The sequence below is a fragment of the Sorex araneus genome, chromosome X (genome assembly GCF_027595985.1).
Source record: "Sorex araneus isolate mSorAra2 chromosome X, mSorAra2.pri, whole genome shotgun sequence".
NCBI lineage: Eukaryota > Metazoa > Chordata > Mammalia > Eulipotyphla > Soricidae > Sorex > Sorex araneus.
Genome location: NC_073313.1, coordinates 263,738,037 through 263,763,549, shown reverse-complemented (window position 1 = coordinate 263,763,549; position 25,513 = coordinate 263,738,037). Strand labels below are relative to the sequence as shown.

General features: G+C 56.3%; 1 protein-coding gene across 1 annotated transcript in view; it reads left to right on the top strand.

Annotated features, from left to right (window-relative positions):
- LOC101546294 (nuclear body protein SP140-like protein) overlaps positions 1 to 24,816 on the top strand; it is a 49,697-nt gene extending 24,881 nt beyond the window's left edge. Inside the window, exons 11-20 of the mRNA XM_055123499.1 lie at positions 2,943 to 2,993; positions 4,649 to 4,804; positions 10,261 to 10,359; positions 11,461 to 11,603; positions 12,531 to 12,575; positions 18,221 to 18,336; positions 18,890 to 18,998; positions 19,207 to 19,278; positions 19,765 to 19,905; positions 21,237 to 24,816. Of these exons, the coding sequence (XP_054979474.1) occupies positions 2,943 to 2,993; positions 4,649 to 4,804; positions 10,261 to 10,359; positions 11,461 to 11,603; positions 12,531 to 12,575; positions 18,221 to 18,336; positions 18,890 to 18,998; positions 19,207 to 19,278; positions 19,765 to 19,905; positions 21,237 to 21,389 (1,085 nt within the window). The 3' untranslated portion in view covers positions 21,390 to 24,816. The remainder of the gene's footprint in view (positions 1 to 2,942; positions 2,994 to 4,648; positions 4,805 to 10,260; positions 10,360 to 11,460; positions 11,604 to 12,530; positions 12,576 to 18,220; positions 18,337 to 18,889; positions 18,999 to 19,206; positions 19,279 to 19,764; positions 19,906 to 21,236) is intronic.
- Positions 24,817 to 25,513: the final 697 nt, after the last annotated feature.

The following is a 25,513-nucleotide window of genomic DNA, read 5'->3' as shown; positions in this document are numbered from 1 at the left end:
ACACATGCAAGTGCTTGGTACGCAGACAGACGTAACTCTAAGATTTCTCAAATCTCCTGAATAACCAAGAGACAAGTTTTGTCCCTTTGGGGAGCTGAGTTTGTGCCACAGTTGCATTCCTGGCACCTTCCCCGAGTGCCCAAGTCAGGAGTCATGTTTTTCCCTTAAATCCCAGGGCCCAGGGGGCTGGAGCAATAGCACAGCAGGTAGGGCGCGGCCGATCTGGGTTCGATTCCCAGCTTCCCATATGGTCCCCCGAGTACCGCCGGGAGTAATTCCTGAGGGCATAGCCCGTAGTAACTCCTGTGCATCGCCATGTGTGACCCAAAAAGCCAAAAAAAATCCCAAAAAACAAATCCCAGGGCCCAGGCTTCCCACATCCCCTTCCTGAGTGGGGCCTATGTACATATACCAGTAATATACAATGTATTGCAATATCTCTTCTACATTTTATAGTATAAATCATTTATAAATGTCTGGCTAATTTCTATTTGCACGACATGTCTATATCACATACATTCCAAATGGCACTCATTGCATCATGGTACATATTATTACATGCAGGCTTGTAATGATGTGTTCTGGTAAAACTGCATGTCAGAGGCCGGAGAGACAGTGGGAGGGTGTTTGCCTTGCACGTTGCCAACATGAGTTCAATCCCCAGCATCCCACATGGTCCCGGAGCCCCGGCAGGGGGGATCTCTGGGCAGACAGTGAGGGATAAGCCCTGAGCACCACACGCTGTGACCTACCCGGCAATTAAAAATTATTAAAGTTAATAAGTTTTAATTTAGCTTATTAAAGTTACATTTTTAATCATTTATAGATAACTAAAAAAATTTTTAAAACAAAATAACTCCACATCCTTTCAGACACAAAGCGCTCATATTTTTAATTACATTTTTTTTCAAATTCAGTCACGTATCGATGCAAAGTTAGGCTATTTGCAGTTTCCGCATAGAAACGAAAACTATATTTGTGAGTTTGTCTCATTGCACCCATGTCCAGTAATGTCCTGACAATCTCTAAGTAAAAGATAACTTAGCGTCTTTATGTCCTAAAATTTTACCTGTGTCACCATATTGTAGTCTAGGAAAGGGAATTGTTTAGATTCCCTTTAGTAAGTACAGGCATGACAGGGACAAATGGAGATGTTACTGGCGCCCGCGCAAATCAACCAACAACAAACAAACAACAACAAATCAACCAACAACAGGATGACAAGTGATTACAAGTGATACAAGTACAGGCATACTTACGAGCTACATCCCTATCAACAGTAGACAGGATAAAAGACCTTTTGTTTATTTATTTTTATTTCTTCTGGGGTTCGCATTTCTGTGGAGGGTCCGTCATACCAGGCGCCAGCCCAAAGTCCCACACGGCCTGTGTGAGCCCCGGGGGTGACGGCCGTCCTTAAAACTGAAAGTAAGGAGCTGGAGCCGCAGTACCGCAGGGAGGGCACTCGCATTGCACGCAGCCAACCCGGGTTCGATCCCAGCATCCTGTATGGTCTTGCATGGCTAGGAGTGACTCCTGAGTGTAGAGCCAGGACTAAGCCCTGAGCACCTCTGGGCGTGCCCCCCCCCAAAAAAAATGGAAAAAACAACTAAAGAAATAAAGCCTTTTTTTTTTTTTGGTGGGGGAAACCTCCCAATTAACACTCAGGGGGTCCCGGGACCCTTCCCACCCGACGCCCAGTGCTCAGGGATGTCCGCGCCCCATGTGGTACTGTGGGGCAGAAACTCGCCCTCCCCCACCTACCTCTCTGACCCTGTACTTTTTTGATTTTTAGCGTCTGATGACGTTTCCTTACTGAGCCTTTTCAGCCATGTCTTTGCCAGCTGTCCTCGCTTTCCGTCCCTCTGTAGTGTCATTCACGGAGGCTTTGCCCCTCTTTTCACTGGGGACACATGTCTGGAAGTTGTACTCCTCGCTTTCCAGTCTCATGCGGTGAGGAGCTGGTTTGAAGTGTGCACTTGCTCGTTTGTTTGTTTCCTGAGCCACACCTGGTGTTTGGGGATCTCCCACTTTGAGCTGAGGGGCTGCTCCCCGCAGTGTTTCTCCGCAGTCCTCTTAAAATTATTTGTATTTTCCCCCTCCTTAAAAATGCTTAGGCGGGGGCTGGAGCGATAGCACAGCGGGTAGGGCGTTTGCCTTGCACGCGGTTGACCCGGGTTCGATTCCCAGCATCCCATATGGTCCTCTGAGCACCGCCAGGAGTGATTCCTGAGTGCAGAGCCAGGAGTAACCCCTGAGCATCGCCGGGTGTGACCCAAAAAGCAAAACAAAAAAAAAATGCTTAGGCGGTCAAATCTGTTCATCACCTACCTATTTTGTGCTCTTACATTTTGGTTCAGGTGCTCCTTCCTATCTATGGCTCATATTTTCTTCATATTTTCTTCCAATCCTGCCAAGATTAGCTGCTCGTTGGAAGGAGGGGCTACACTGGAAATGGGGGCTGCAGAGAAAATATAGCAGCTGCCTTGCACAGGACAACCTGGGTCACACCCGGTGATGCACAGGGGTCACTCCTGGCTCTGCACTCAGGAGTTACTCCTGGCGATGCTCAGGGGACCATATGGGATGCTGGGAATCAAACCTGGGTCGGCTGCATGTGAAGCAAACGCCCTCCCCGCTGTGCTATCACTCCAGCCCAGGACAACCAGGTTTGATCCCCAGCATCCCATTGGTGCTCCAAGCACCGCCAGGTGTGGCCCCGAAACAAGAAAAAACAAAATAAGAAATGTTAACCCTTACCTATACAGCTGTAGGGTCCCTATTCATCTACTCCCAAGTGAACTGGAATCCCTTTTTGTAAATCTCCTAGGTTTCTGATGGGAAAACGGTGATGGGAAGAGGGAGAGCGATTTAGAAGTCCTGGCGACTCAAGGCTGTGGACGGACATTCACAGTCACGATATTTTTGTTTGTTTGTTTCAGAGAGGAGAGAATCCAGCTGGCCGAGTCCCCGCAGAAGGTCACAGAGAAGAGGTAAGCGGGAAGAGGAAGTCCTTTCTCTGAGGCTCACCCTGGCCCTCGTCTGGCTGAATACACTGGCTGGAGCCCGCCCCCCCGTCCCCCCACCCTGCCCATCAGGCCGCCCCACCAGCGTGCTCTGCCCCGGGAAGGACCCCCCCCGCCCGTCTGGCTCCAGCAGGACCCTGTCCTGCCCAGGGGCAGCACCGGGGGCTGGAGGCGTCAAATTAGGGTCACCTACCGTCTACGGTCTAGGGGCTGGGCGGGAGGGACAGGCAGAAGCCCCCCAGAGGGAGGGCAGGATTCAGATGCCAACCCCAAACGGGCGGCGGGTCAGAATCGCTGCGCTCACGCCCGCCCACCCTCGGCCGTGTCATCACGGGAACCTGGCCCCCGTGTGACCATTTCTCGCTTCCTCCTCAGCTTCCCCGCAGTGCTCCTCTCTCCCTGCTCTCTCCCTCTGCGCCCCTCCCCCCCTGCTTTGGACGCTGCACCCTTACTTGAGGGTCCTCCCCGCCAGGCTCTGTCCTCTTGGTTCTGGGTGCGAGAGGCACCTCTTTGTTCAGTGTCTTGTTTGTCCTCCCAGTCCTGCATTATAGCGCTTGGTTGTGTTAAGGGGGGGTCACATGCACACCTGCCTGAGATTAGCTGCACATATCTGCAGCCCAGGTGCTCCCCAGGGCTCGCACATCTGGGTGTGATGCTCCCACTCATGGCTGAAGTGCCAGGAGCTGTGCCTGTAGGGGTCACGTGCTCAGCTGAATCACACGGTTTACAGGTGGTGCTCCCGGCCTGTCCCTTCTGTGCTCATCTGGGGTGTAATTTCCTGGCCATGGAGCAAGCACCCCTCTAGCTCACCCGCTTGTACACATCTGGCTACTGTAGGGATGGAAGCCCCCCAGGCACCAGGATCACAGAGAGCAGAGCTACCAGGATGGTGCTCAGCATATGTGGGGCCCCAGGGATTTGAACTCAGGACCACATGCTTGCAAGGAGGTGCTTCTTCACCCTGGATCGTCTCCCAGTTGTTCTGTTTCCAGTGCCTCTGAATCTCTCGACTAGACCCAGGAAGGTTCTCAGACCTTCCTTGCAAGTCTCCCTGTCTCTTCCTCTGAGCACCTAACCCCGGGGGTGCTCAGAGGAAGCTAAACTGGAGGAAGCTCTGGATCTTTGAACATCTCATTTATTCCCAACCAAGTCCATTTCAAGGGTTTGTGTTACTGACTTCTCGAGTCTGACTAACAGCCCCGCTTTCCCCAGCACAGTGATTCCATCACAGGGAACTCAGGGGGTCACACCATAGGCTGGAGGCAGAAACGTGAACCTGCCTGTTTATTCACCCACCCAAGGACTGGGCGCCGTGGGTCCAGATGTGGGTCCTCAGTGCGGGAGGGGGTTGGGGGCTCACTTCCGGGGTGGGCCGCTGTCCTCACTGGGGGAGTGTCAGAGGGAGAGCCCAGGGACAGGACTCAGCTGCTGGCACAGAGGGAGTGTCTAGGGCGGAGACGGAGGGTCCTGAGGTGGGGAGGACCGAGACAGACCCCACCAGGAAGGGAAGGAGCTGGAGCCTGCAGGCTGAGAGGGGTGGGGGCGTGGGAGGAAGGACAGGGACGGGGAGCGGGAGCCGCCGGGGCTCCCGTTACGAGGAGTCACGAATCCCACTTTCCCAGGGGCAGCCACGCCCGGCCTCGGAATCCAAGAGCCGCTCCATGCTGCCCCGAAGATGGACGACCCCCCAAAGGTGGACAGTTCCTCCGGGGACTTGAAGGCCATGACGAGGTCCCAGAGGGCGAGGGCCGAGTGTGCCCCAGAGCCTGCACCCGAGGGTGAGGCTGGTGGGGTCCATGCCCCGGAGTCGGAGCAGGCGGGACCCCAAGCAGCGGGCAGGGTGGGCGCTCGTGGGGGCAGGGTAAGCAGCCAGAGGAGAGGACGGACGAGAGGGACTCGGGCAGGGACATGAGTGGCCCCTCTGTGCCTGGGGCTCGGGGTCACCATCATTTTGTCGGAGAGTCTCACAAATTGGGAGCATCCAGCCTCGACTCTGGTGGGGGCAGATCTAGAGACCCTGGGCCCAGGACCCCTTGTCTGGTTAATGAAATTTATTAATTTATTGGACTTTTTTTTGGGAGGGAGGGGAGGGAACCACACCCAGCAGTGCTCAGGGCTTGCGTACTCCTGGCTCTGTGCTCAGAGGTCCCCCTTGGCAGGGCCCAGGGACCTTAGGGGATGCTGGGGATCAAACCCAGGTCAGCCCCATGCGAGGCCAGCACCCTCCCCGCTGGACTATGGCTCTGGCGCCCGCCCCTCCCCCCTGGTTTAGAGTGGCCCGTGACGCTGGATCGGGCACTAGCCCCCATGGCGGGTGGGCAGCAGTCGCCAGTGGACACGTCGTCCCCATCATCTCTCCACAGTGACCGCAGCACGGGCGCGGCTGAGACGTCGCCCCTGACCACCTGCCGCAGCCCAGCCCCCTGCCTCAGCTTTCTGTATCTCAAACAAGAAGCCAAGACCGAGACCCTCCGCGTCCCCCGGAGTCTGCGCGGTGCCCGGGCCGGGGGACCTGCCCCGTGGCCTGGGCACCCCCCGGGGCCTGAGCTGGCCAGAGGAGAGTGGCCGGAAGCCAGGGCCATGACTGTGTGTCTCTCTCCCGGCCCAGGGCTCCTCCGTCCCCGGGGCCCAGGTCGGGACCCCCGCTCAGGTGGCCATGACGTGGGCTGTTCTGACCAGGGCGTGGCCACTTCCCCTCCTAGGCCCAGGTGACATTTGAGCTGACTCTGGCGACACTCGCTGTGCTCTGCACACCGGGGCTGGCCGCTTCCCACGCTCCTCCTTCCCGCGCTCTCCCCTGGGGCAGGTGTCCCACCCGGGGACGGGCAGAGACTTGGCAGGAGCCTGGGGTACAAGGTGGGGGCACTTTCTCTTCATTTAAGGCCGATTTCCAGGGTGTGCGGAGTTTTTTTTTTTTTTTTTTTTTGCTGGGGAAACTGTAGGCAGATACAGAGCATCTGCACACACACACATGCACACACACGCAAGCACTCGTGCCAGGCCTGCAGAGCATCTACACACACACACACACACATGCACACACACACACACACATGCACACACGCACACACAGCATGCATGCCAGGCCAGCAGAGCTTCTATACACACACACGCACACGTGCCGGGCCTTCAGAGCATGTACACACACACACACATGTACACACACATTCATTCATGCCAGACCTATAGCAGCATCTACACACACACACACACACACATGCATGCACACCAGACCTACAGAGCATCTACATACACATACATGCACACACACGCACATGCATGCACACCAGACCTACAGAGCATCTACACACACACACACATGTGTGTGCGCCAGGCCTGCTGGCCACTGACCACAGTGTGTGCGGCTTGAGAGGCCCCCAGGTTCCACCTGTGTGGCCCCGCCCATCCTGACGTGTGGAAGTCTTGGGGATGCCCTGGCGGGATCTGCCAGACTCCCGACCCTGCTGCTCTCTTAACTTTGAGGTTTCTGTTTGTGTCCTTTTAACTTAATGTGAGAAGTTCCGAGCTGAGGATTTTGTTCGTGTCACTTGGATCGACAGAGTTGCTTCTTTTCCACAGTGGCTGAGGCTGGAGTTTCTCAAGGGACATGGTGGGCCCTCAGGGGCCCCGGGCCTGTGTGTCCCAGGCTGGTTAGCGGTGTCCCTGGCCTGGAACTGAGGAAGGCCAGTCGCGCCTTTTGCCTTCCTGTTTGTCAGACGCAAGGCTCCCCAGTGTGGCCAGCAGTGGGGGCACCCCGGGACTCACCCAGCCCCCGCCCTCAGTTTGGGTTCCGTGTGCTCTGTGTGAGGCTTCGTCCTTCGCTTCCGGGGCCCGGGGCTCTGTCCGCATTGTCCAACAGCAGGGAACGTTGCTAATGTAGCGGCCCACGGCCGTATTCCCCCCTCCCCGGCCAGATGCTCCCCCAGAGGCAAAGCCAGTGAGGCAAAAGCGCCCGCAGGGCTGGGCCTGCTCCCGGGACACTGTCCCCACTCTGCTCCTTCCCACCCTGCTCTGAGCTCCGATACCCGACTCCTTTCAGCAGCCCCCCCCCACCCCCGCCCAGGCCTGGACCCCTCAGAGGGAGCAAGGTCCCTCATCCTGACAGCACCAGAGAGCGGCCCGAGGCCCAAAGCCCTATTTCAGCTCCAGTCCTGCGGCGGGGACGGTCTGGTGGGGGTCGTCTGTAGTGGATCCATTGTCCAATCACGATGCCATTTGAACCCGTATTCCGTGTTGTGAAACCAATGGTACAACAATAAAAGTCATTTTAAGGTAAAAAGGAAAAGCAAAAGCCCTCTCCTTCCTTTCTCGTAAGCATCAGCGTGGGCCGGGGCGCGGGCCGCAGGCGGGCGGTGAGTGCGTCTGCGGGAAGAGCTGGTGTCTGTGTTTGTCTCTGAGCCGGGCCCCGCTGGCCCTGCCTCTGAGACCCAGTCTCCGGGTCCCCCCAGCCCCTCTCCACGGAGGGTCCCCCTCGCCTTCCATGGTCTTCCTCCTCCCGCCGCTCTTGGCCTTCCTCCCCCTCCTTCAGCCCTGCTGGCCCCACACCAGCCCCCTCCCCTCTTCAGCACCTTCTGGCTAAGTTATGGGGGGGCCGTGGTTGGCCATTCCATCCACTCCCCGGGAGCCCCTCTCAAGCCTGCCTGTGCCACCTCTGCGGACGTCAGCCGGGCTCTCAGATGCGCCTGAGACCAGCCTGGCCCCTGTCTACAGCCGGGCCAGACCGTCCCCTCCCCCGCCCGCCCCCTGCCCGGCACACTGGCATAACAGGGTGTTTGCAGGGAAGTGGGGCCCATGTGCAGCAGGAGGCAGCACCAAGGGAACCCCTAACCGGGCGGTCTCACCCCCACCCAAGGGGTCCCCCAACCCGGTCTTCCAGGGCTGAGGTCACTGTGACCCTGAGTGCTCGGGGGCCCTCTCCCTGGGCTCCCCCAAGGTGGAGGGGTCCACTGCAACCCTTGACCTCAGGCTTGACCCCAGCCAAGCAAGACCTGTGTCCTGCCAGCACCCTCTGGGTCTCCTCAGGCCCAGGCGTCCGCGTGAGTGCTGGAAAGCCAGAGGAGGCAGCAAGTATGTATGTGTATGTGTGTGTGTGTGTGTATCTCTGTCTCTGTGTGTTTCTGTGTGTCTCTGTGTGTGTCTGTGTGTGTCTGTGTGTGTGTCTCTGTGTGTGTTTCTGTGTGTGTCTGTGTATATTTCTGAACGTGTGGTATGTGTATCTGTGTCTGTGTGTGTGCACTTCTGTGTGTCTGTGTGTGCCTGTGTGTCTGTGTGTGTGTGTGTGTTTCTCTGTGTGTCTATGTATATTTCTGAACGTGTGGTATGTGTATCTGTGTCTGTGTGTGCACTTCTGTGTGTCTGTGTGTACCTGTGTGTCTGTGTATGTGTGTGTGTGTTTCTGTGTGTGTCTGTGTATATTTCTGAACGTGTGTATGTATATCTCTGTGTCTGTGTGTGTGCACTTCTCTGTGTGTGCCTGTATATGTGTGTGTTTCTGTGTGTGTCTGTGTATATTTCTGAACGTGTGTATGTGTATCTCTGTGTCTGTGTGTGTGCACTTCTCTGTGTGTGTGTCTGTGTGTGCCTGTGTGTGTTTGTGTGTGTGCACTTCTGTGTGTGTTTGTGTGTGTGCACTTGTGTCTGTGTGTGCCTGTGTGTGTTTGTGTGTGTGCACTTCTGTGTGTGTTTGTGTGTGTGCACTTGTGTGTGTGTGTGTGTGTGCGCGCGCGCACATGTGCATCTGGGGGTGGGGTGGCAGCGGGAGGGGTTTGCTCGCTACTTCTTCCTCTGAGCCCCTCGGTTTATGTTAAAGCTGCCCTCCGGCCAGTGCGTTGCCTCCTCCAGGCTCAAAGAACAGGGTCCGAGTCTGTGCGCCTGTGCATCTTCCTCTGTCATCAGGGCGGCCTCCCGTGCATCCAAGGCTGCCAGTGAGTCGAGGAAGGTGCCCGGGGCTGGAGCCATGGTACAGCAGGGAGGGCGTTTGCCTTGCATGTGGCCGGCCCCGGTTAGACCCTTGGAATCCCTTAGGGTGCCCGAGCCCGCCAGAAGTAGAACTGGAGCACTGGCGGGGGAGGCCCCCAACAAAAAAGAAAGAAATGAATGAATAAATAAAACGAAGAAGGCGCTGATGCCAATACACTGGCCCTCTGCTGGCCTCTGCTGGGCGCCGGACATCGTGTGGCGTTGGGCTTCTCCCCTGCGCCTCGTCTGAAAGGCCAAGTCCCCCCTGCAGGCCTCAGCGCACCCCTTTTTTTGCAGTCAGCACAGAGACAGAGATTTCCCCGGCCCTCAGTTAAGGGGCAGTCGACCCATTTTACAGATCTGCCTGCTTACAGCATGGAAGAACTGATGAGCTGGAATTGATCGAGGTGTTCACATTCTAGGACTTTTGTCTTTCACTGGGAAAACCAAAAAAGCTCACTTGCTCACCCCTTTCCTTTCTTTCTTTTTTTAACCAGTGCGTAGTAGGAGGAGAACAGGCAAGGCAAAGGCTGACCGCTGCCCCTGCCTCTGGCACTCGTGCCGGGATGCCTGCTGGCTCCCCGCGGCCTCCCCTCGGCCTCGGCTCTGCTCGTGCCGCCATGCCCTTCCTGCTCTGCCCGCACATCTGCCGTCAGTCCTGTCCCTAAGCAGAGTTGGATGCCTGGTTCCCCAGATGGTTCCCGAGCCCTGTCTGGAGAACCCTGAGCTCAGAGTCGGGAGTCAGCCCCGGGCGTGCCAGGTGTGGCTCCGAACACGGAACGAAAGGCCTTGGGTGGCCCCGTGACTCCCATCCGAGGCTGCTCCTACAGCCCCCCTTCCCCGAGCCCCCCAACAATGATACGGACCTGGGGAGGGGTCCCTGACCACCCTTCTGCACCGTTAATGAACACTTCGGAGTCGGATCCCCATTCGAGCCCCCCTGCGTGCGACGTGCAGGCGGGTCAGCAGTGCTGTGGGTTTCTCCCCCTCCGAGGGGCGGAAGCCGGGACTCGGGGCCTGGAGGCGGGATCGTCTCCTGGGGGTCTCCAGGAGCGCAGAGAGAGAGAGAGGGAGAGAGAGAGAGAGACAGGCAGACAGACACCTTAAGCCAGCACTACAGGACGTGGTCGGAAGGCCACTGGCTCTGACGCACACGCATCCCCCCAGGAGGAGCTGAGCTGGATGCGTCTTACGGGGCCAAACGGCCCGTGGCACATGGAGCACTTGAGAGAGAGGATGACGGTGCCCTGTGGCCCCTCTTCTCTTCTACTTTCAGAAGTCGCCGGAGTGGAGCGTACAGCCTTTGACTCGCCCGTGCTGCCCGTGACCTGTGGGGAGGCCAGAGGGTTGTTATACACACGGAGAATGAAGCAGGGTGAGTGACCAGGTCCTCCCTCTGTGGGACCCTCGGTGACCCGGTGAGCTCGCAGGGAGAGGAGGTCCCTGCGGTGGGGGGGTAGGTGGGGGAGGGATGAGCAGGAAGTAGAGCCCCAGGCCGGCTTTGAGGAAAACCCGAGCCATGTAGGACAGAAGTTTCCAGGCATCCAGCTGACCCATTTGATTCCCGACCCTGCATGTCCAGGAGCATGATCGGAAGTGATACCTGAGCCCAGAGCCAGTGGTGGTCCAAATACACACACACATACACACACATATATATGGGCTGGAGTGATAGCACAGTGGGTAGGGCGTTTGCCTTGCACATGGTCGACCCGGGTTCGATTCCTTCGCCCCTCTCGGAGAGCCCGGCAAGCTACCGAGAGTATCCCGCCCGCACGGCAGAGCCTGGCAAGCTCCCCGTGGCGTATTTGATATGCCAAAAACAGTAACAACAAGTCTCACAATGGAGATATTACTGGTGCCCGCTCAAGCAAATCGATGAGCAATAGGATGATAGTCCAGTGACAGTGATAGATATAGATAGATAGATAGATAGATAGATAGATAGATAGATAGATAGACAGACAGATATTATATTTTTTTCTAAGAAAGGTTTCAGGGACCAAAGCCGTAGGGCAACAGGTAGGGTGCTTGCCCTGCACACAGCCAATGGGGCTCTGTCGTTGACACCCCATGTGGTCCCCTAACAGCCCCCAGGAGTGATCCCTGCGCTTCAGAGCCAGGAGGAAGACCTGAGCTTCAGAGCCAGGAGTGATCCCTGCGCTCTCCTGGGCATCCCCTCCCCCCCAAATATATATAAATAAATAACAGTGAAGGAAGGAAGGTCTGAGCCTTGCGGTGTCAGGGAGTCTGGCGCTGTCTGGGGGTCTGGGCAGCGTCCTGGGCCCTGGCTGCTGGCCTGAGGGACAGACACTCCCCTGCTCAGGCCGGGGCTCCCTCAGACCAGAGAGAGGAGCGACGCAGACTCCTCGCAGGGGGGTCGGGGTCTCTCCGGGCCCACCGCGGGGTTGCAGGTCCGGGCGGAGCCCCAGAGGCTGGGCCCCGAGCCCCCGCCTGAGCCGCGCCCGCCTTGCAGGACCCTCCGAGAAGTGCATCCAGAACGAGCGGGGCCTATGGGTCACGCCCCAGGAGTTTGAAGCTGAGGGACAGCGGGGCAAGTCCAAGAGGTGGAGGCGGAGTCTGCGCTGCAGGGGCCACACCCTGGAGCATCTGCTGGAGGTGCGGGAAGGGCCCCGGCACGGGGAAGAGGCTCCAGCTGCCGTGTGCGAGCGTCAGGGGTGCCCACGCGGTTGACGGCCGAAAACTTGACCTACAAGGCAGAGGAGTTGGGGGCCGGGGGATGGGGAGTGTCAGGACGCAGCCCTCAGCCTTAGGAATATCTCCTCAAGACCCTCTCCGCCAGGCCGGGCCCCTCTGCACACCCACCGGGGCCACCCACATCGTCTCTGTCCAGCCTGAGCAGCAGACAGGGGGTGGGCGCTGGGACCCTACACCGAGCATCGCCACAGGACACGGTCGCTGGGAATCGTGGGGATGGATCCACAGGGGAAGAGATGCGAGGGGACCGCAGGGCCGGGGGGTTGGGGGACAGCGACCTGGGAACGAGGGGCGCTGGCCTTGCATGCAGCCGACCCTGGTTCAAGTCCTGCATATAGTCCCCCTGAGCACTTCCAAGAGCGATCCCTGAGAACAGAGCCAGGAGTAAGTCCCGGGCACTGCCCTGAGTGGGACCCCCCCCCAAACCAAACAACCAGCAAACCAAAAAAACGAGAAATAAAAAAATAAGAACCGGGAAAGCAGCGGGAGCAGGGGGGAGGTTTGAGTGACAGGAGAAAAGCGGCTGTCGTAAGTGAAGCCCCGCAAAGGAAGTGCTCAGAGGGCTAGAGAGAGAACCCAGCCGGAGGGTGCTGGCCTGGCACGCCGCTGACCCACGGTCGATCCCCGGCACCACATAGGGTCCCCCGAGCACGGAGCCAGAAGTTAACTGAAACAAAAAGCGTGGCCCAAACGAAAAGAAGTGTCTAGAGGAAGGGTGACCTTTCTGTTCAGATACCCTGCGCTTGGGACCCAGTAGGAAACCCGGGTACAAATATTTGTCAGCATGTGCCCAAGGACAGCCACTGATGGCCCCCTTCTCTCTTCTAGAAAGGTCTTTTGCTTTGCCCTCCCAAGATGAGTGACAAAAGAGAGGTAAGTAGCCGGGCAGTTTCCAGAACATTCTGGGTTGCCCTGTGGCCGGCTTTCCCTGGGCAAAGTCTCACCTTTGAGCCCTTAAGTCCTGTCTTTCTTCCTCCCTCCCTCCCTCCCTCCCTCCATCCCTCTCTCCCTTCTTCCTTCCTTCCTTCCTTCCTTCCTTCCTTCCTTCCTTCCTTCCTTCCTTCCTTCCTTCCTTCCTTCCTTCCTTCCTTCCTTCCTTCCTTCCTTCGTCCCTCCCTCCCTCCCTCCCTCCATCCCTCTCTCCCTTCTTCCTTCCTTCCTTCCTTCCTTCCTTCCTTCCTTCCTTCCTTCCTTCCTCCCTTCCTTCCTCCCTCCCTCCATCCCTCCCTCCCTCTCTCCCTTTTTCCTTCCTTCCTTCCCTCCTTCCTTCCTTCCTTCCTTCCTTCCTTCCTTCCTTCCTTCCTTCCTTCCTTCCTTCCTCCCTCCTTCCCTCCCTCCCTCTTTCCCTCTTTCTCCCTTCCTTCCTTCCTTCCTTCCTTCCTTCCTTCCTTCCTTCCTTCCTTCCTTCCTTTCTTTCTTTCTTTCTTTCTTTCTTTCTTTCTTTCTTTCTTTCTTTCTTTCTTTCTTTCTTTCTTTCTTTCTTTCTTTCTTTCTTTTTCTTCTTGGGTCACACCCAGCAATATGCAGGGGATACTCCTGGCTCTGCACTCAGGAATTACTCCTGGTAGTGCTTGGGGGACCACATGGGATGCTGGGAATCGAACCCGGGTCAGCCGTGAGCAAGGCAAATGCCCTACCCGCTGTACTATCACTCCAGCCCCGTCCTGGCTGACTTTCACCTTTCTGTGCTGCATCAGTGGGACACCGGCTTTGGCGTGCTGACGGCTGGTCACTCTGCGATTGTTTTCATAGTTGGGGGGAAGTGAAGATTAGAATGAGGTTGTGATTATGCACACGTGTTGTAGAGAAAAGATTTGCATGGTTGGATGATCACAAACCCGAGGCATTGGAAATGGAAGGCTTTCATTTGGGAGTTACAGGATTGAGGCCGACCTAGAAGCCTTGGGAGGGCAGGAGGCCCGTCTGTGATGGCAGGTCCCCGGTTCCTAGTTTCCACGTGCTTTTGGCTGTAGCGCCGGAATGGAATTGTGTGTGGGGGCGGAGTCTTTCTCTGCCAAGCCTCCCTTTGGGGTGAGAATGGAGCCACTGCTTGGCTGCCCCAGTCACTCCTGCTCAGACTCCCCCATTTGCTTGAATATGGTTTTATGGTTGTTTTTTTTTTTTTTGCTTTTTTGGGTCACACCCGGCGATGCTCAGGGGTTACTCCTGGCTCTGCACTAAAGCAATCACTCCTGGCAGTGCTCAGGGGACCATATGGGATGCTGGGAATCAAACCCAGGTCAGCCACGTTCAAGGCAAACGCCCTACCCGCTGTGCTATCGCTCCGGCCCCTGAAATATGTTCTTAAATACAGGTCCCGCTCAGGAGCGTTTCACGAGGGATGAGCCCCCAGCAGAAACGGTGGTTCTTCCCCGTCTTGACCTGGAGCCTGTCTGGCTGTTGTCTGATTCACTCAAAGTTTATGACAGTGGATTTCCATCTGCCCACGCTCATGCTGTTTCGTATATAAACATCTTTTCCATGCTGATTTGAAATGCCCTGACATGTACTTGGGCACCCTGTGTGATTAGGAAAGAACCAAATTGTAATATACCCATCCACAGAATGGTAATTTTTTAAAAAGACATGGTATAAACTCATTCTCCAGTAGACAGAAGACCAAAGGTTGGGATGCCAAGAAAACTTAAGAAAAAAATTGTTTTGTTGTGGGGCCAGACCTGGCTGTGCCCAGATATCACTCTTAGTCGTGCTGGGGGGCGGGGGGGGCACTATTTGGTATCAGGAATGAAACCCGGAAGTGCCTTATCCATCGTACTAGCTCTTCAGTTCCCAAACTTCAGTCAACTTAAACTAGCAGCATTCCATGTGCAAGGAGCCTGATTTTGTTCAAGTAAATATGTAGGTTTGTGACTGGAAAATAGTTCTTGAAGGAATCGATCATCCTAGAATCAGAACACGGTTCAATTTCTTCTGTTATATATTTACAGAGAGGTAGAATCTTTATAATGACCATTGTTATTTCAGTAACCAGACACCCCCCAAAGAAAAAAAATGCTATAAAGGTATTTAAAATCCGGAGCATGAATCAATGGCCTGATAGCACAGTTTTCCTTCCTTGTGATGCCACCGCTCAGCCGTGCTAGCCAGGGACATGCTGACCCCTTGAGCAAGAACCTCACTGGGACAGTGACTGGAGTGGTTCTGACAGCCAGGGGGCTAGTTCGGGCCCTTCCCTCTGCCCATCTCCCCTGCACAGTAGGGCTGCAGACAGCCTTGTTCCATACTATTGCACTATCCCACTGGCGGCAGAGGGAGTGGCAGCCCAGGCAGTTAACGGTCTTTGTAGCATTTGCACAGGGATTTTCTCTCATTATATTCCCGTTTCCCAAAGACACACCCGTGAGCCTTCTTGTCCCGTGTCAGTTGTCCCAGTGGCAGCGAGGGTATTTGTGAGCCGCGGGCTATGTCCTGTTTCGGCTTCTGAGCCTGCCCTGCTGCCCGAGGTTGGACACTGAGTGAAGGAATCCGGAAGATCGTTCGGCACTGGACATGTGTGAGGCCTTGGTTTAGAGGTCAGTGGGATGTTCTGGTGATGTGGGTTGGACTCTTGTTGCAGCGGATACCCCAGCTAAGGCTGGTCCCGCCCCCCGTGTGGCTTCCAAGAGGTGAGGACTTCCTGTGCGTGGAGCCAACCCAGCTCCCCTGGGTCCCTCCAGGAGGCCCGCGCTGAGACTGCAGACATGCACTTTGTGGCCAGCCCCAGGACCATGGCTGTTCCCCAGGCCCCTAAACAGAACAGCCGGTGGGAGCAGACTCAGGAGCTTGGGAGCTGAGCGCCTCGTGGCCAGGGCCCAGCTTGCAGCCACCGTTGCTGGGCTCGTGGCACGTGTCACGTGGAAGAGGGTTTTTGCTGTTTCTTGGTTGGTTTGGGCTTTCCTGGACGACCCCGTAAGTTGTAGGCTGACTTACGAGCGGCCACATAAAGGGAGGTCCACTGAGCCTGCTGGCAAAGGCTCTGCCGCGTCCCTAGCTGACCCTCAGAAGGCTGCTGCTGTGGGTCGTAAGAGGAAACACGAATTTTTCCCTCTGTGTGTCAAGGATCAGTGATTTTTAACCTATAGGAGGTTTCATTTTTACCCTTCCCTTCATGTCCATATATATATGTATGTATGTATATATATATATGTGTATATGTGTGTGTGTGTGTGTGTGTGTGTGTGTGTGTGTACCCTCTACCCTGGTACTTCCTCCAAATTTAAGGAAGTATGGAAATGATTTTCTTTGGGTCAAAAAAATCATCGATGGGCTGGAGTGATAGCACAGCAGGTAGGGCGTTTGCCTTGCACGCGGCTGACCCGGGTTCGATTCCTCCGTCCCTCTCGGAGAGCCCGGCAAGCTACCGAGAGTATCCCGTCTGCATGGAAGAGCCTGGCAAGCTACTCGTGGCATATTCAATATGCCAAACACAGTAACAACAAGTCTCACAAGGGAGATGTTACTGGTGCCCACTCGAGCGAATTGAAGAGGGATGACAGTGCTACAGTGTGTCAAGGATAGCGATGCTGAAGCGGGCTAAATGATACCAAGAAATCGGAGGATTTGTTGGTGCTGTGGGTGTGTGGGGCCCAATCCCTTTGGGGGTGTGCCCTGGGGTGTGTGAGAGTGTACTGTGTGTTTACCCTGTGCGAGTACATCCAGCGAGAAGGTGGGCATCGGTGCGGAGGTGGCTGCTTGTGCCCCGGGGAAAGGTTGGCTAAAGCAAAGGTCTTGCCCACAAGATTGTATGCGGCATCAGAGCTGTCCACACAGGGCAGTGGGGTAACGTGGTGCATCTCTGCCGAGGTGAAGCCAGAGCCACGGGCTGCTGGTTAACTCGGCTTCACCAGAACGGAGTAGCCGCCTGCGCCAGCAAAGTGCTTACCAGCCGCCGAGGGAGGGTGTCGGGCAAATGTCCGATAGGGACCTGCAAGGGTGGGGCGCCTCTGTGTACCCCTGAAAACTTCAACCTGTGCTCTCAGGGTGTCAGCCAAGGAAATAGAGGAAAGCAGGCTGACTTCAGCTTCATCACTGAGAATGTCGCCTGTCCCACACGCACTGTGTCCAAACGCCCTTGTCTCCCGGTGGGCTTGGCTGCCTGGGCCTGACCAACAGGGACACAGAACATTCACGGACGGGCTAGAGAGATAATACAGCGGGCTGGGCGCTTGCCTCGCACCGGCCTCCTCCAGTTTGACCCCCAGCACCACACGGGGTCCCCGGAGCCCCGCCAAGAGTGATCCCTGAGCACAGCTGGGTGTGGCCCCAAACCAACACCCCAGGAATCAGTCTGGGGTCCGTGCAGCCAGCCCGACGAAGGGAACCCGGGCCTCGTCCTCTGGGAAGGGAATTTTGTAGTGTCCAGTGTGAAAAGACAGTGGCCTTCGTGGACGGAAGGTCCCCACGCAGGGTGCATTTGGGCCGGCAGAGTCATCCTCGTTCTTCCTCCCTCTAAGTGCTCCAGGCAGCCTGTTCTTCATCCCAGAAAGAGCCATGGCACCCCGGGGAGGGCTGCTGAGGTCCAGCGGGGCAGCCCGTGAGCAAACCAGAGCAGGAGGAGAAAGAGTTTGGGGGGCCCCCAGGACCCTTTTGGTGGAGCCAGGGCAGGGTGGGGTCCCCTCTTCCCCAGACACCGGGCCTGATGGTCAGCTTGTCACCCACAGCTGGCCAGTCGGGGAGGTGAGCAATCGGGGAGGGCCGGGGAGAAGCACAGGGGCGGCGACCACTTGGTCCTGGGCACTGCACGGGATCCTGAGCACCAGCAGAAGCGATTCCTGGAGCGCAGAGCCGGGAGGAAGCTCTGAGCCTGGCCGGGTGTGGACTAGACTCTACCCCGCAAATACAAGTAAATTCAGAAGAACAAAGGTGGGGGTATGGGGTTGGAGCGATAGCACAGCGGGTAGGGCATTTGCCTTGCACACGACCGACCTGGGTTCGATTCCCAGCATCCCATATGATCCCCTGAGCACTGCCAGGAGTGATTCCTGAGTGCAGAGCCACGAGTAACCCCTGAGCATCGCTGGGTGTGGCCCCAAAAGCTAAAAAAATAAATAAAAGCAAGGGGCTGGAGCGATAGCACAGCAGGGAGGGCGTTTGCCTTGCACATGACCGACCTGGGTTTGATTCCCAGTATCCCATATGGTCCCCTGAGCACCACCAGGGGTGATTCCCGAGTGCAGAGCCACGAGTAACCCGTGAGCATCGCTGGGTGTGACCCAAAAGCTAAATAAATAAGTAAAGGCTGGGGTAGGTCTGTGATTCTCCACAGCCCCGGGCTGCAGCCTGGCTCTCGGCCCATGCGGAGTGGACCCCGGGGCTGCCCATGCTGACCGCCCAGGCCCTTGTTCCGGGCAGCCTGGCCCTCCGCGCCCTGCTCGGCTGAACTGAGAGACCAGAGCCTCCTGCCTGTGTCCCAGGGCACCTCTGTGATGGGGGGTGGGGGAGGGGCAGAGGCCACGGCCCCCCGGGGGCAGCCAGGGGGGTGTGGCCCGACCCCACGGCACCCGGGTTCTCTCTCCTAGGGGCCCAGCCGGAAGGAGTGTGAGGTGTGCTGCGGGCAGGGGGAGCTGCTCGGCTGTGCCGGCTGCGGCCGCGCCTTCCACAGGGACTGCCACATCCCAGCCGTGGAGACGGACAGGTGAGGACCAGGCAGCTGCCCGGGGTCCCGGCGTGTGGCCGAGCCCGCTCACCGGGGCTGGGGGTGCAGGTGCCGGTAGAGGCATCGGCGCGGGCTGCTCCTGAGAGGCGGAGAGATGGGCAGTGCAGGCACTGGCCTTGCCTGTCGCCCACCCAGGTGTGGGTCCCCCTCAGCCGTGGGTGGTGCCCCTGAGTGAGACGGCAAATACGGAAAGGCAGGAAGGGCGGCCCGGGTCCTCGCGGTGCCACGTTCACTCTGCCAGGGCCCCTGAGGGCTCCTTTGGTCTCCCGCCGAGTGCGAACCGGCCTCACCCTGCTCAGCCTCCGCGACCAGGCGAGATCAGGGTGGCCTGGCCATCCGCTGAGGCCTCGCTGGGACCCGGGGGCCCCTGGTGGGACCCCCAGGCGTGGCGGCCCGCGGCCACCCCGTGTGGGCAGCGCGTTCGTTGCTCAGCGCCGTGCGTGGGGCTCGGAGGTGCTGGGTGGGTGGGCGCCCAGGCCCGAGAGGCTCTGGCAGCCTTCGCAAACGGGCTGTCTCCTCCCCAACACGTCAGGAAGCCGTGGAGCTGCACCTTCTGCAGGATGAAGGAATGTTCTGGAAACCAGCAGCGTCTCGGAGAATCTCAGGCCCCGGCAAGGCAAATGGAGCCAGAGGCGCAGCTGGTGAGTTGGGGAACCGAGTCCAAACTGCCCTCCTCTCTCGCTCCCGTCCCTGAGAGCAGGGGGGAGGCCCACACTGACGGCGGCGGGGGGGGGGAGGGGAGCACCTGGGGGAGACACGAGTCTGCGGGGCCTGGCCACGCCTGCTGGCCGCGTCCGCCTCCCGCCCTCCCAGCTGCGTGGCCCTCAGGAGCCCCTTCGCCTCTTTCAGAAATGCGAGCTGCTCCTCTTGCAGGCCTACTGCCACCCGCAAGGCGCCTTTTTCGCGGGGACCCCACACAACGTAAGTCTTGGCTGGTCACTCTCGGCCCCCCCCCCCTGCCCCGGGCGCCGTCTAGAAGGTGCTGTTCTGGGCAGGCTGCGGGTTCATTTGCTGCAGATCCGACCCAGGCCACACCCCGGCCCAGCCCCCCTGCGTCTGGCTCTGGGCCCCTGGGGTGGGGGGTGGGGTATGGCTAGCACCCCTGTTCGCCCATTTCTCCTTTTCTGGGGTGGGACTCCCACAGACTCAGAACGGAGGTCCCAGCCCCAGCTCCCGCCTTGAGATGTGAAATCCTGGGTGGATCATTTGACCCTTGACCCCTCACCCCTCACCCCTGAAGCCAGCCTTGGCCCCTCTCCCCGGCATGTCTGCGTGTCGGATGATGGGTGGTTCCTGGATCATGTTAGGATGCTCCAGGTTTCAACGCGTTTCATCTGGGTCCCTCGCAGGGTGGGCGATCGTGCTAACAATCTCCCCACCCCCACCCATGGGTGCCTTTGTCCCCAGATTCGCGATTACGGCGAGCCCTTTAAGGAAGCCATGTGGCTGGACCTGGTGAAGGAGCGGCTGGCGGAGAAAGTCTACACGGTGACGTGGTTCGTGCGGGACATGCGCCTCATCTTCCGCAACCACCGGGACTTTCACAAGGTGGAGTGCTGGCTGCCCTCTGCCAGGGGCACTTCTGGGTCTGCACGAGGTGGACCTCGCCTCACCCCGGGGAGAGTGTTCAGGAAGACAAGGGACTCCCCCTAAGAAAAGGCCCCTGGATGGGGCCGGAGCAATAGTGGAGAGGGCATTTGCCTTGCACGAGGTTGACCTGGGTTCGATTCTCAGCATCCCATATGGTCCCCTGAGCACTGCCAGGAGTAATTCCTGAGTGCAGAGCCAGGAGGAACCCCTGTGCATCGCCGGGTGTGACCCAAAAAGCAAAAAAAAAAAAAGTGCCCCATGGACTCCAGGGTGGAGGGCACTGGCTGGACAGGGCAGGCTCTCGAGAGTGATCCCCGCCTGATCCAAATCTCCCCAAGAAGCAGCTGCTCCCTCAGCACCCCCTTAATGCCCCCCCCCTTAAGCGGGGGAAGGAAGTGCTGCGAAGCTAGGACAGCGGGGAGGACGTTTGTCTTGCACACGACCACCTGGGGTTTGGTCCCCAGCACCCCAGAAGGGATCGGTGGGCAGCCCCTCCGGAAGTGATCCCAGAGTGTGGAGCCCGGAGTAAGCTTTGAGCATCACTGGGTGTGCCGGTCATGCACCCCCACCCCCACCAAAAAAAATAAAGTCAGGAGAAAGTGTTCTATGAGGCTTCCGGCACCAGAACACCAGTAAAGGTTGATTCAACCAAACCAACTCAGCGTGATTTCTGGGATGCTGGTCCTTCAGCTGTCTCCACACTGGCTCTCTCATCCCAACGGCCCCACTCCGACTCTCTCTGCTCCGGCTCTCCCAGAGATCTCCTCGTTGTGATGCTGACAGTCAGGCTTCCCTGGGCATGACCAACCGTGCTGGACCCCGCTGAAACCCCAACCCCCCTTGACTCCAATTGCCACGCCAAGCTTGATGTTCACACTGGCTGGTCCAGGCTCCCAAGAGGCACCTAAAGACGCTGCCGTCTTCCCAGCCTCCCTCAGTGCCTCCGTGCTCGCCCATCCGTGTGCTCCCAGTTTTGAATTAATCTCTCGGGGGCGGGGGCGGGGGGCATCCCAGCAGCATGGAGCTTGGGGGAGGGAGCAGCCCCGGAAGGCTCATCCTTCCCTCCGCGAGGGGGCTCGGAGCAATGCTTCATCTACCTTTGGACTCTGTGCCAGGCTTGGGGGGGGGGCAGTGATGACCAAAGATGACCATTGGGCAGAATTTCCTCCATTTCAGTGTTGTCACAAGAGTCTCTGCCCCCTGCGGGGGTCCTGGTGGGGACGGAGACAGGGAGAGCAGGTCCCTAATCCACTGTCCTCTGACGTCTGCTTGCTTTTATCTCTTTGTAGAATTCCGACTTGAGTTACGTGGGCCTGGATTTAGAATCTGAGTTTGAAAAGAACCTCAAGGAGACGCTGATGCTTCATGGAGCCAGTGAGAACGTATTCCGGGTGCCCCGACCCCATCCTGGAATCCTGAACCCCAAGTCTGGTTCCAAGTGACAAGGACCCTGACGGTGGCTTTCCAGGCTCTGAGGTGGTGTTGGCTGCTCTCTGGACCCAAATGCAGCCCCCGACCACCACAACCACACCCTGTACCTCCTTTCATCATTCCTTCTCTTAATACCTGTGAAAGGTCCTTCGCCTGCAAAGGTGGAGCGTTTCCTTCATGGCCTAAGTACCCCAGCACAGCTCCTGGCCTCCCGGGGTCCCTGAGTCCTTTCAGGCTGCATTTGGTCCATCAGTGTCCAAACACTGGGACTTACCTGTCACTTAAGTCCCTTTTCCTCTGCCATGTTATTTATTTCTCCCCTTCCATACATTTATTTTCTTATCTGTTTGTTGTGAATAGGACCCAGGTCCTTTGTCCTATTCAGCTTTTTCGTGTTCTGTTTTTCTGGGACATTTCTTCGTTATATACATTTCTTCTGGTATAGTTTGTGTGCGTGTGCAAATTTGCTTAAGTTAGATCTGAAGATTTCCTTAGGTATATGCTCTGGAGGGCGTTGTTGCAGGTTTTGTTATGTTTTGTTTTCTTCAGCAAACAGACTTCACTGGTGGGGCTACATGTTCCTTTGTGAGGTTAGGGCAAAAGCAGCACGATCTGCCATCAGCCTGATCTGTCTCCCATCATCCATCAGCCTTTCACCAGCTGTTTTCAGCCCCCACAGAAACAACTGGTGCCTGTTGTCTACATCCATCATTTCGACCAGGGTTCCAGAGTGATGGTGATGGTGTTCTGACGCTACTATTCCTCTTCCCTAGGGTTGAATCAGATTTTTTTTTTTTTGGACCACACCTGGAGATGCTTAAGGGTTACTCCTGACTCTGCACTTAGAAATCACCCCTGGTGTGTTCAGGGGACCATATGGAGATGCCGGAGCCTGAACGTGGGTCAACTGTATGCAAGATAAGGGCCCTCCCCACGACACTATCGCTCCAGTTCCAGAATCAGAATTCTTTTGCAAAGAGCTTCCCTTCAGCAATATTTGGTGAGCTTGAAATAGAGATGACACAGCCAGGATAGGCTAAACATTGGATTCCTTATTTAAAGTGCTCAAGATAATGGGTTGGTTCCTAACAGCCCGTGGATGGAGGTACCAAGGAAGGCGTTATCTCTTTTCCTCCACAGTATCTTAGACTCATGGATTTCAGTATAGCTAAGGTATTTTGTTTTGTTTTGTTTTGGGGTTATACCCGGCAATGCACAGGGGTTACTTCTGGCTAATGCACTCAGGAATTACTCCTGGCGGTGCTCGGGGGACCATATGGGATGCTGGGATTAGAACCCGGGTCAGCTGCGTGCAAGGCAAATGCCCTACCCTCTGTGCTATTGCTCCAGCCCCCTAGCTAAGGTATTTTAAACACCGTTAGCCTTGTAATCGAGTTACATATAAGGTTAGCTATATCATCATTATAGTGTTAAGTATATTGTCAGGTAGAATATATTTAACAGTGCAGAGAAGAGCAGCATTGATGCTCACGTCACCTCTCCCTTTGTGAATGAGAGCCCCTGCCCAACAGTGACCACAGCTGACCCTGAAAACAGCAGCTCTCTAGAGCTCTGCACCAATGGCCGTTCAGCTTCGCGCTTTGAGGGAACAGTCATACTACTGCTCGCGGCTCTGCAGGTTGGGGTCTTGGGCGCATCTAGTGAGATGCTTCCCTTTGCTCTGGAAGTGTCGGCTAAGCCCATTCGGGCTTGCCCCGAGCCACTCTGCTACATAACCGTCAGTTAAATTAACCCCAAAAGGAGAAGGAATCGATGGTGCTTCTGGGTGGGACGAGTGGTGCCTTCCAAGGAAGAGAGTCGCTTGGGAAGAGGCGTGGCGTGGCACCGTCTTGAGAGACATCGGGGTCCTCCCTGTGCCCACGGCAGGGCTCCCCTTCCCACCTCAGAGGAGATGCCTCGCCCACAGCCCCCGCCCCCAGGAGCCGTCGTCACAGCCAGGACCTCCTGCTCCAAGTCTGGATTAGACAGAGCTCTGCAGTGGGTGCCCTGGGGACAGCCCTTAAGGTGCACCCCCACTGTGAACTGAAAGACAAGCCGTGCCTCCTGCCCCAATCTCAAAATTCAGATTCAGTGGCCACACCAGGACCCGACATCCACTCTGCTCACTTGCACTCAAACAGGGGAATGGAAAACTCACAGCGGCCACTCGCCGTAGCAATTCTGAAATCTCACTGGGCACATGTTACTGGTACCTCCAAGGCCAGGGCAGAGGACAGTGCTTGATAGAGGCGAATCACTTGCTTTACCACGGGGATCTGGAGAGATAGGACAGCAGGGAAGGCATTTGCCTTGCATGCATCAGACCCTCGTCGAGCCCCAGGACCCAGTGTGGTACCCTGAGCCTACCGGGAGTGAATCCCTGAGCACAGAGCCAGGAATAAGTCCTGAGCATAGCCTGGCCCCCAAATGAAAACAATGAGAATAAAAGATATCGTTTCTCTATTTCCCATCCAGATCTTCTAGCTTCTTCCTGGCCTTCCTCCAGTGGACTTTGTGTCTCTTTCCTCCTCTGATGCACTAACTCACTTGTTCCTCTCAGTGCTAAGCAGCAGTGCTGGTTTCCAAATTTCCACTCCCGTGCTAATGTGAAAAAGCAAGCTGAATTCTGAACTTGTGTGCAGTGTCCTTTTGTTTCTATCATATGTTTTTCGGGGTTTGAACCTCCCTCAGCAGTGTCCAGAGCTCACCGAGCACCCCCAGAACGATACTCGGGATTCCTCCTGGCAGTGCTTGGCGGGGACTATCTCTGGAGCTGGGGATCGAGCGAGTGCCTTAAGCCCTGTGCTAAGTGCCTAAACCCCTAGCCCCGATTCTGTTCTGCGTTCCCGTATTGCAGAAGATGCTTCTCAGGGATTTGTATGTGTGTTTAATAAATGATCGCTCTGTGTTTTCACTTCCTTATCCCATTGAGCCATCTCACCAGCCTGTTTGGTGATGCTAAATTACATTTTCATGTCAGATGTCCTATACAGTTAAAGATCCAAATTAAAGTTTTGTATTGGGATGGTCCATGTTGATGAGAGCAGCGGTGATCTATGTGCTTTCACTCGTCAAGTGTCCGTGATGTCCTTTTCTTCATGAAGCAGAGATGACTCTGGCTTGACGTGGCCTCTCCACACGTCGCTTTGCCCTCCAGCTCACTGAAGTATCTTGCTGAAGTGTGACTTCAAGAGGATCCTGGGCGGCATCATTTATGAGTCTCTACGTACCTTGGTTTGTCTTCTGATGTTCTTGTAAACTGACAACAGATTGTCTTACTGTATATATGTGTGTGTGTATATGTACCTATGTGTATATATATACATATGTGTATAGTATCACAACATCTCACCCTCAAAATTGGCAGAAGGGCTGGGATGTGTCTGGGTGGTGGACTGCATGCCTCACACGTGCCAGGCCCTGGGTTCGATCCTCAGCATGGGAAAATTTGGAAAATAAAGGAAAAAGAAATCCTATCCTCGCCATTGATTAAGACTGTGCCTCATTCTTTGGGTATTTGGGGGTTTTGTGGGTTTGATTTTTTTGGGTTTTTTTTTTTTTGCTTTTTAAAAAATGTTTTGATTGTTTTTGAGCCACACCCAGCGGTGCTCAGGGCTTACTCTGGCTCTGCACTCAGGAATCACTCCTAGAGGGTTGGGGGGATCATATGTGCCAGGGTTCAAATCCAGGCTGGCCATGAGCAAGGCAGATGCCCTCCCTGCTGTACTCCAGTGCCTAATTCTTCGAACTTTTTGCTGTACAGCTGGGAAGCATGAGCGAGGCCAGAATCCCATTTGTTAGTATGCACAGACAGGGGTCTCTCTCTCTCTCTCTCTCTCTCTCTCTCTCTCTCTCTCTCTCTCTCTCTCTCTCTCTCTCTCTCTCTCTTGGTTTTTGGGTAACACCTAGCGATGCACAGGGGTTACTCCTGGCTCTGCACTCTGGAATTACTCCTGGCGGTGCCTGGGGAACCATATGGAATGCTGGGAATTGAACCTGGGTTGGTCGCGTGCAAGGCAAACGCCCTACCTGCTGTACGATCACTCCAGCCCCAGGGGTGTTCTCTCTTTAGCCCTAGAATCATGGATTGTGCCATTTTTGACAAGCTGGGATGAAATCCTATCAATTCTTATCA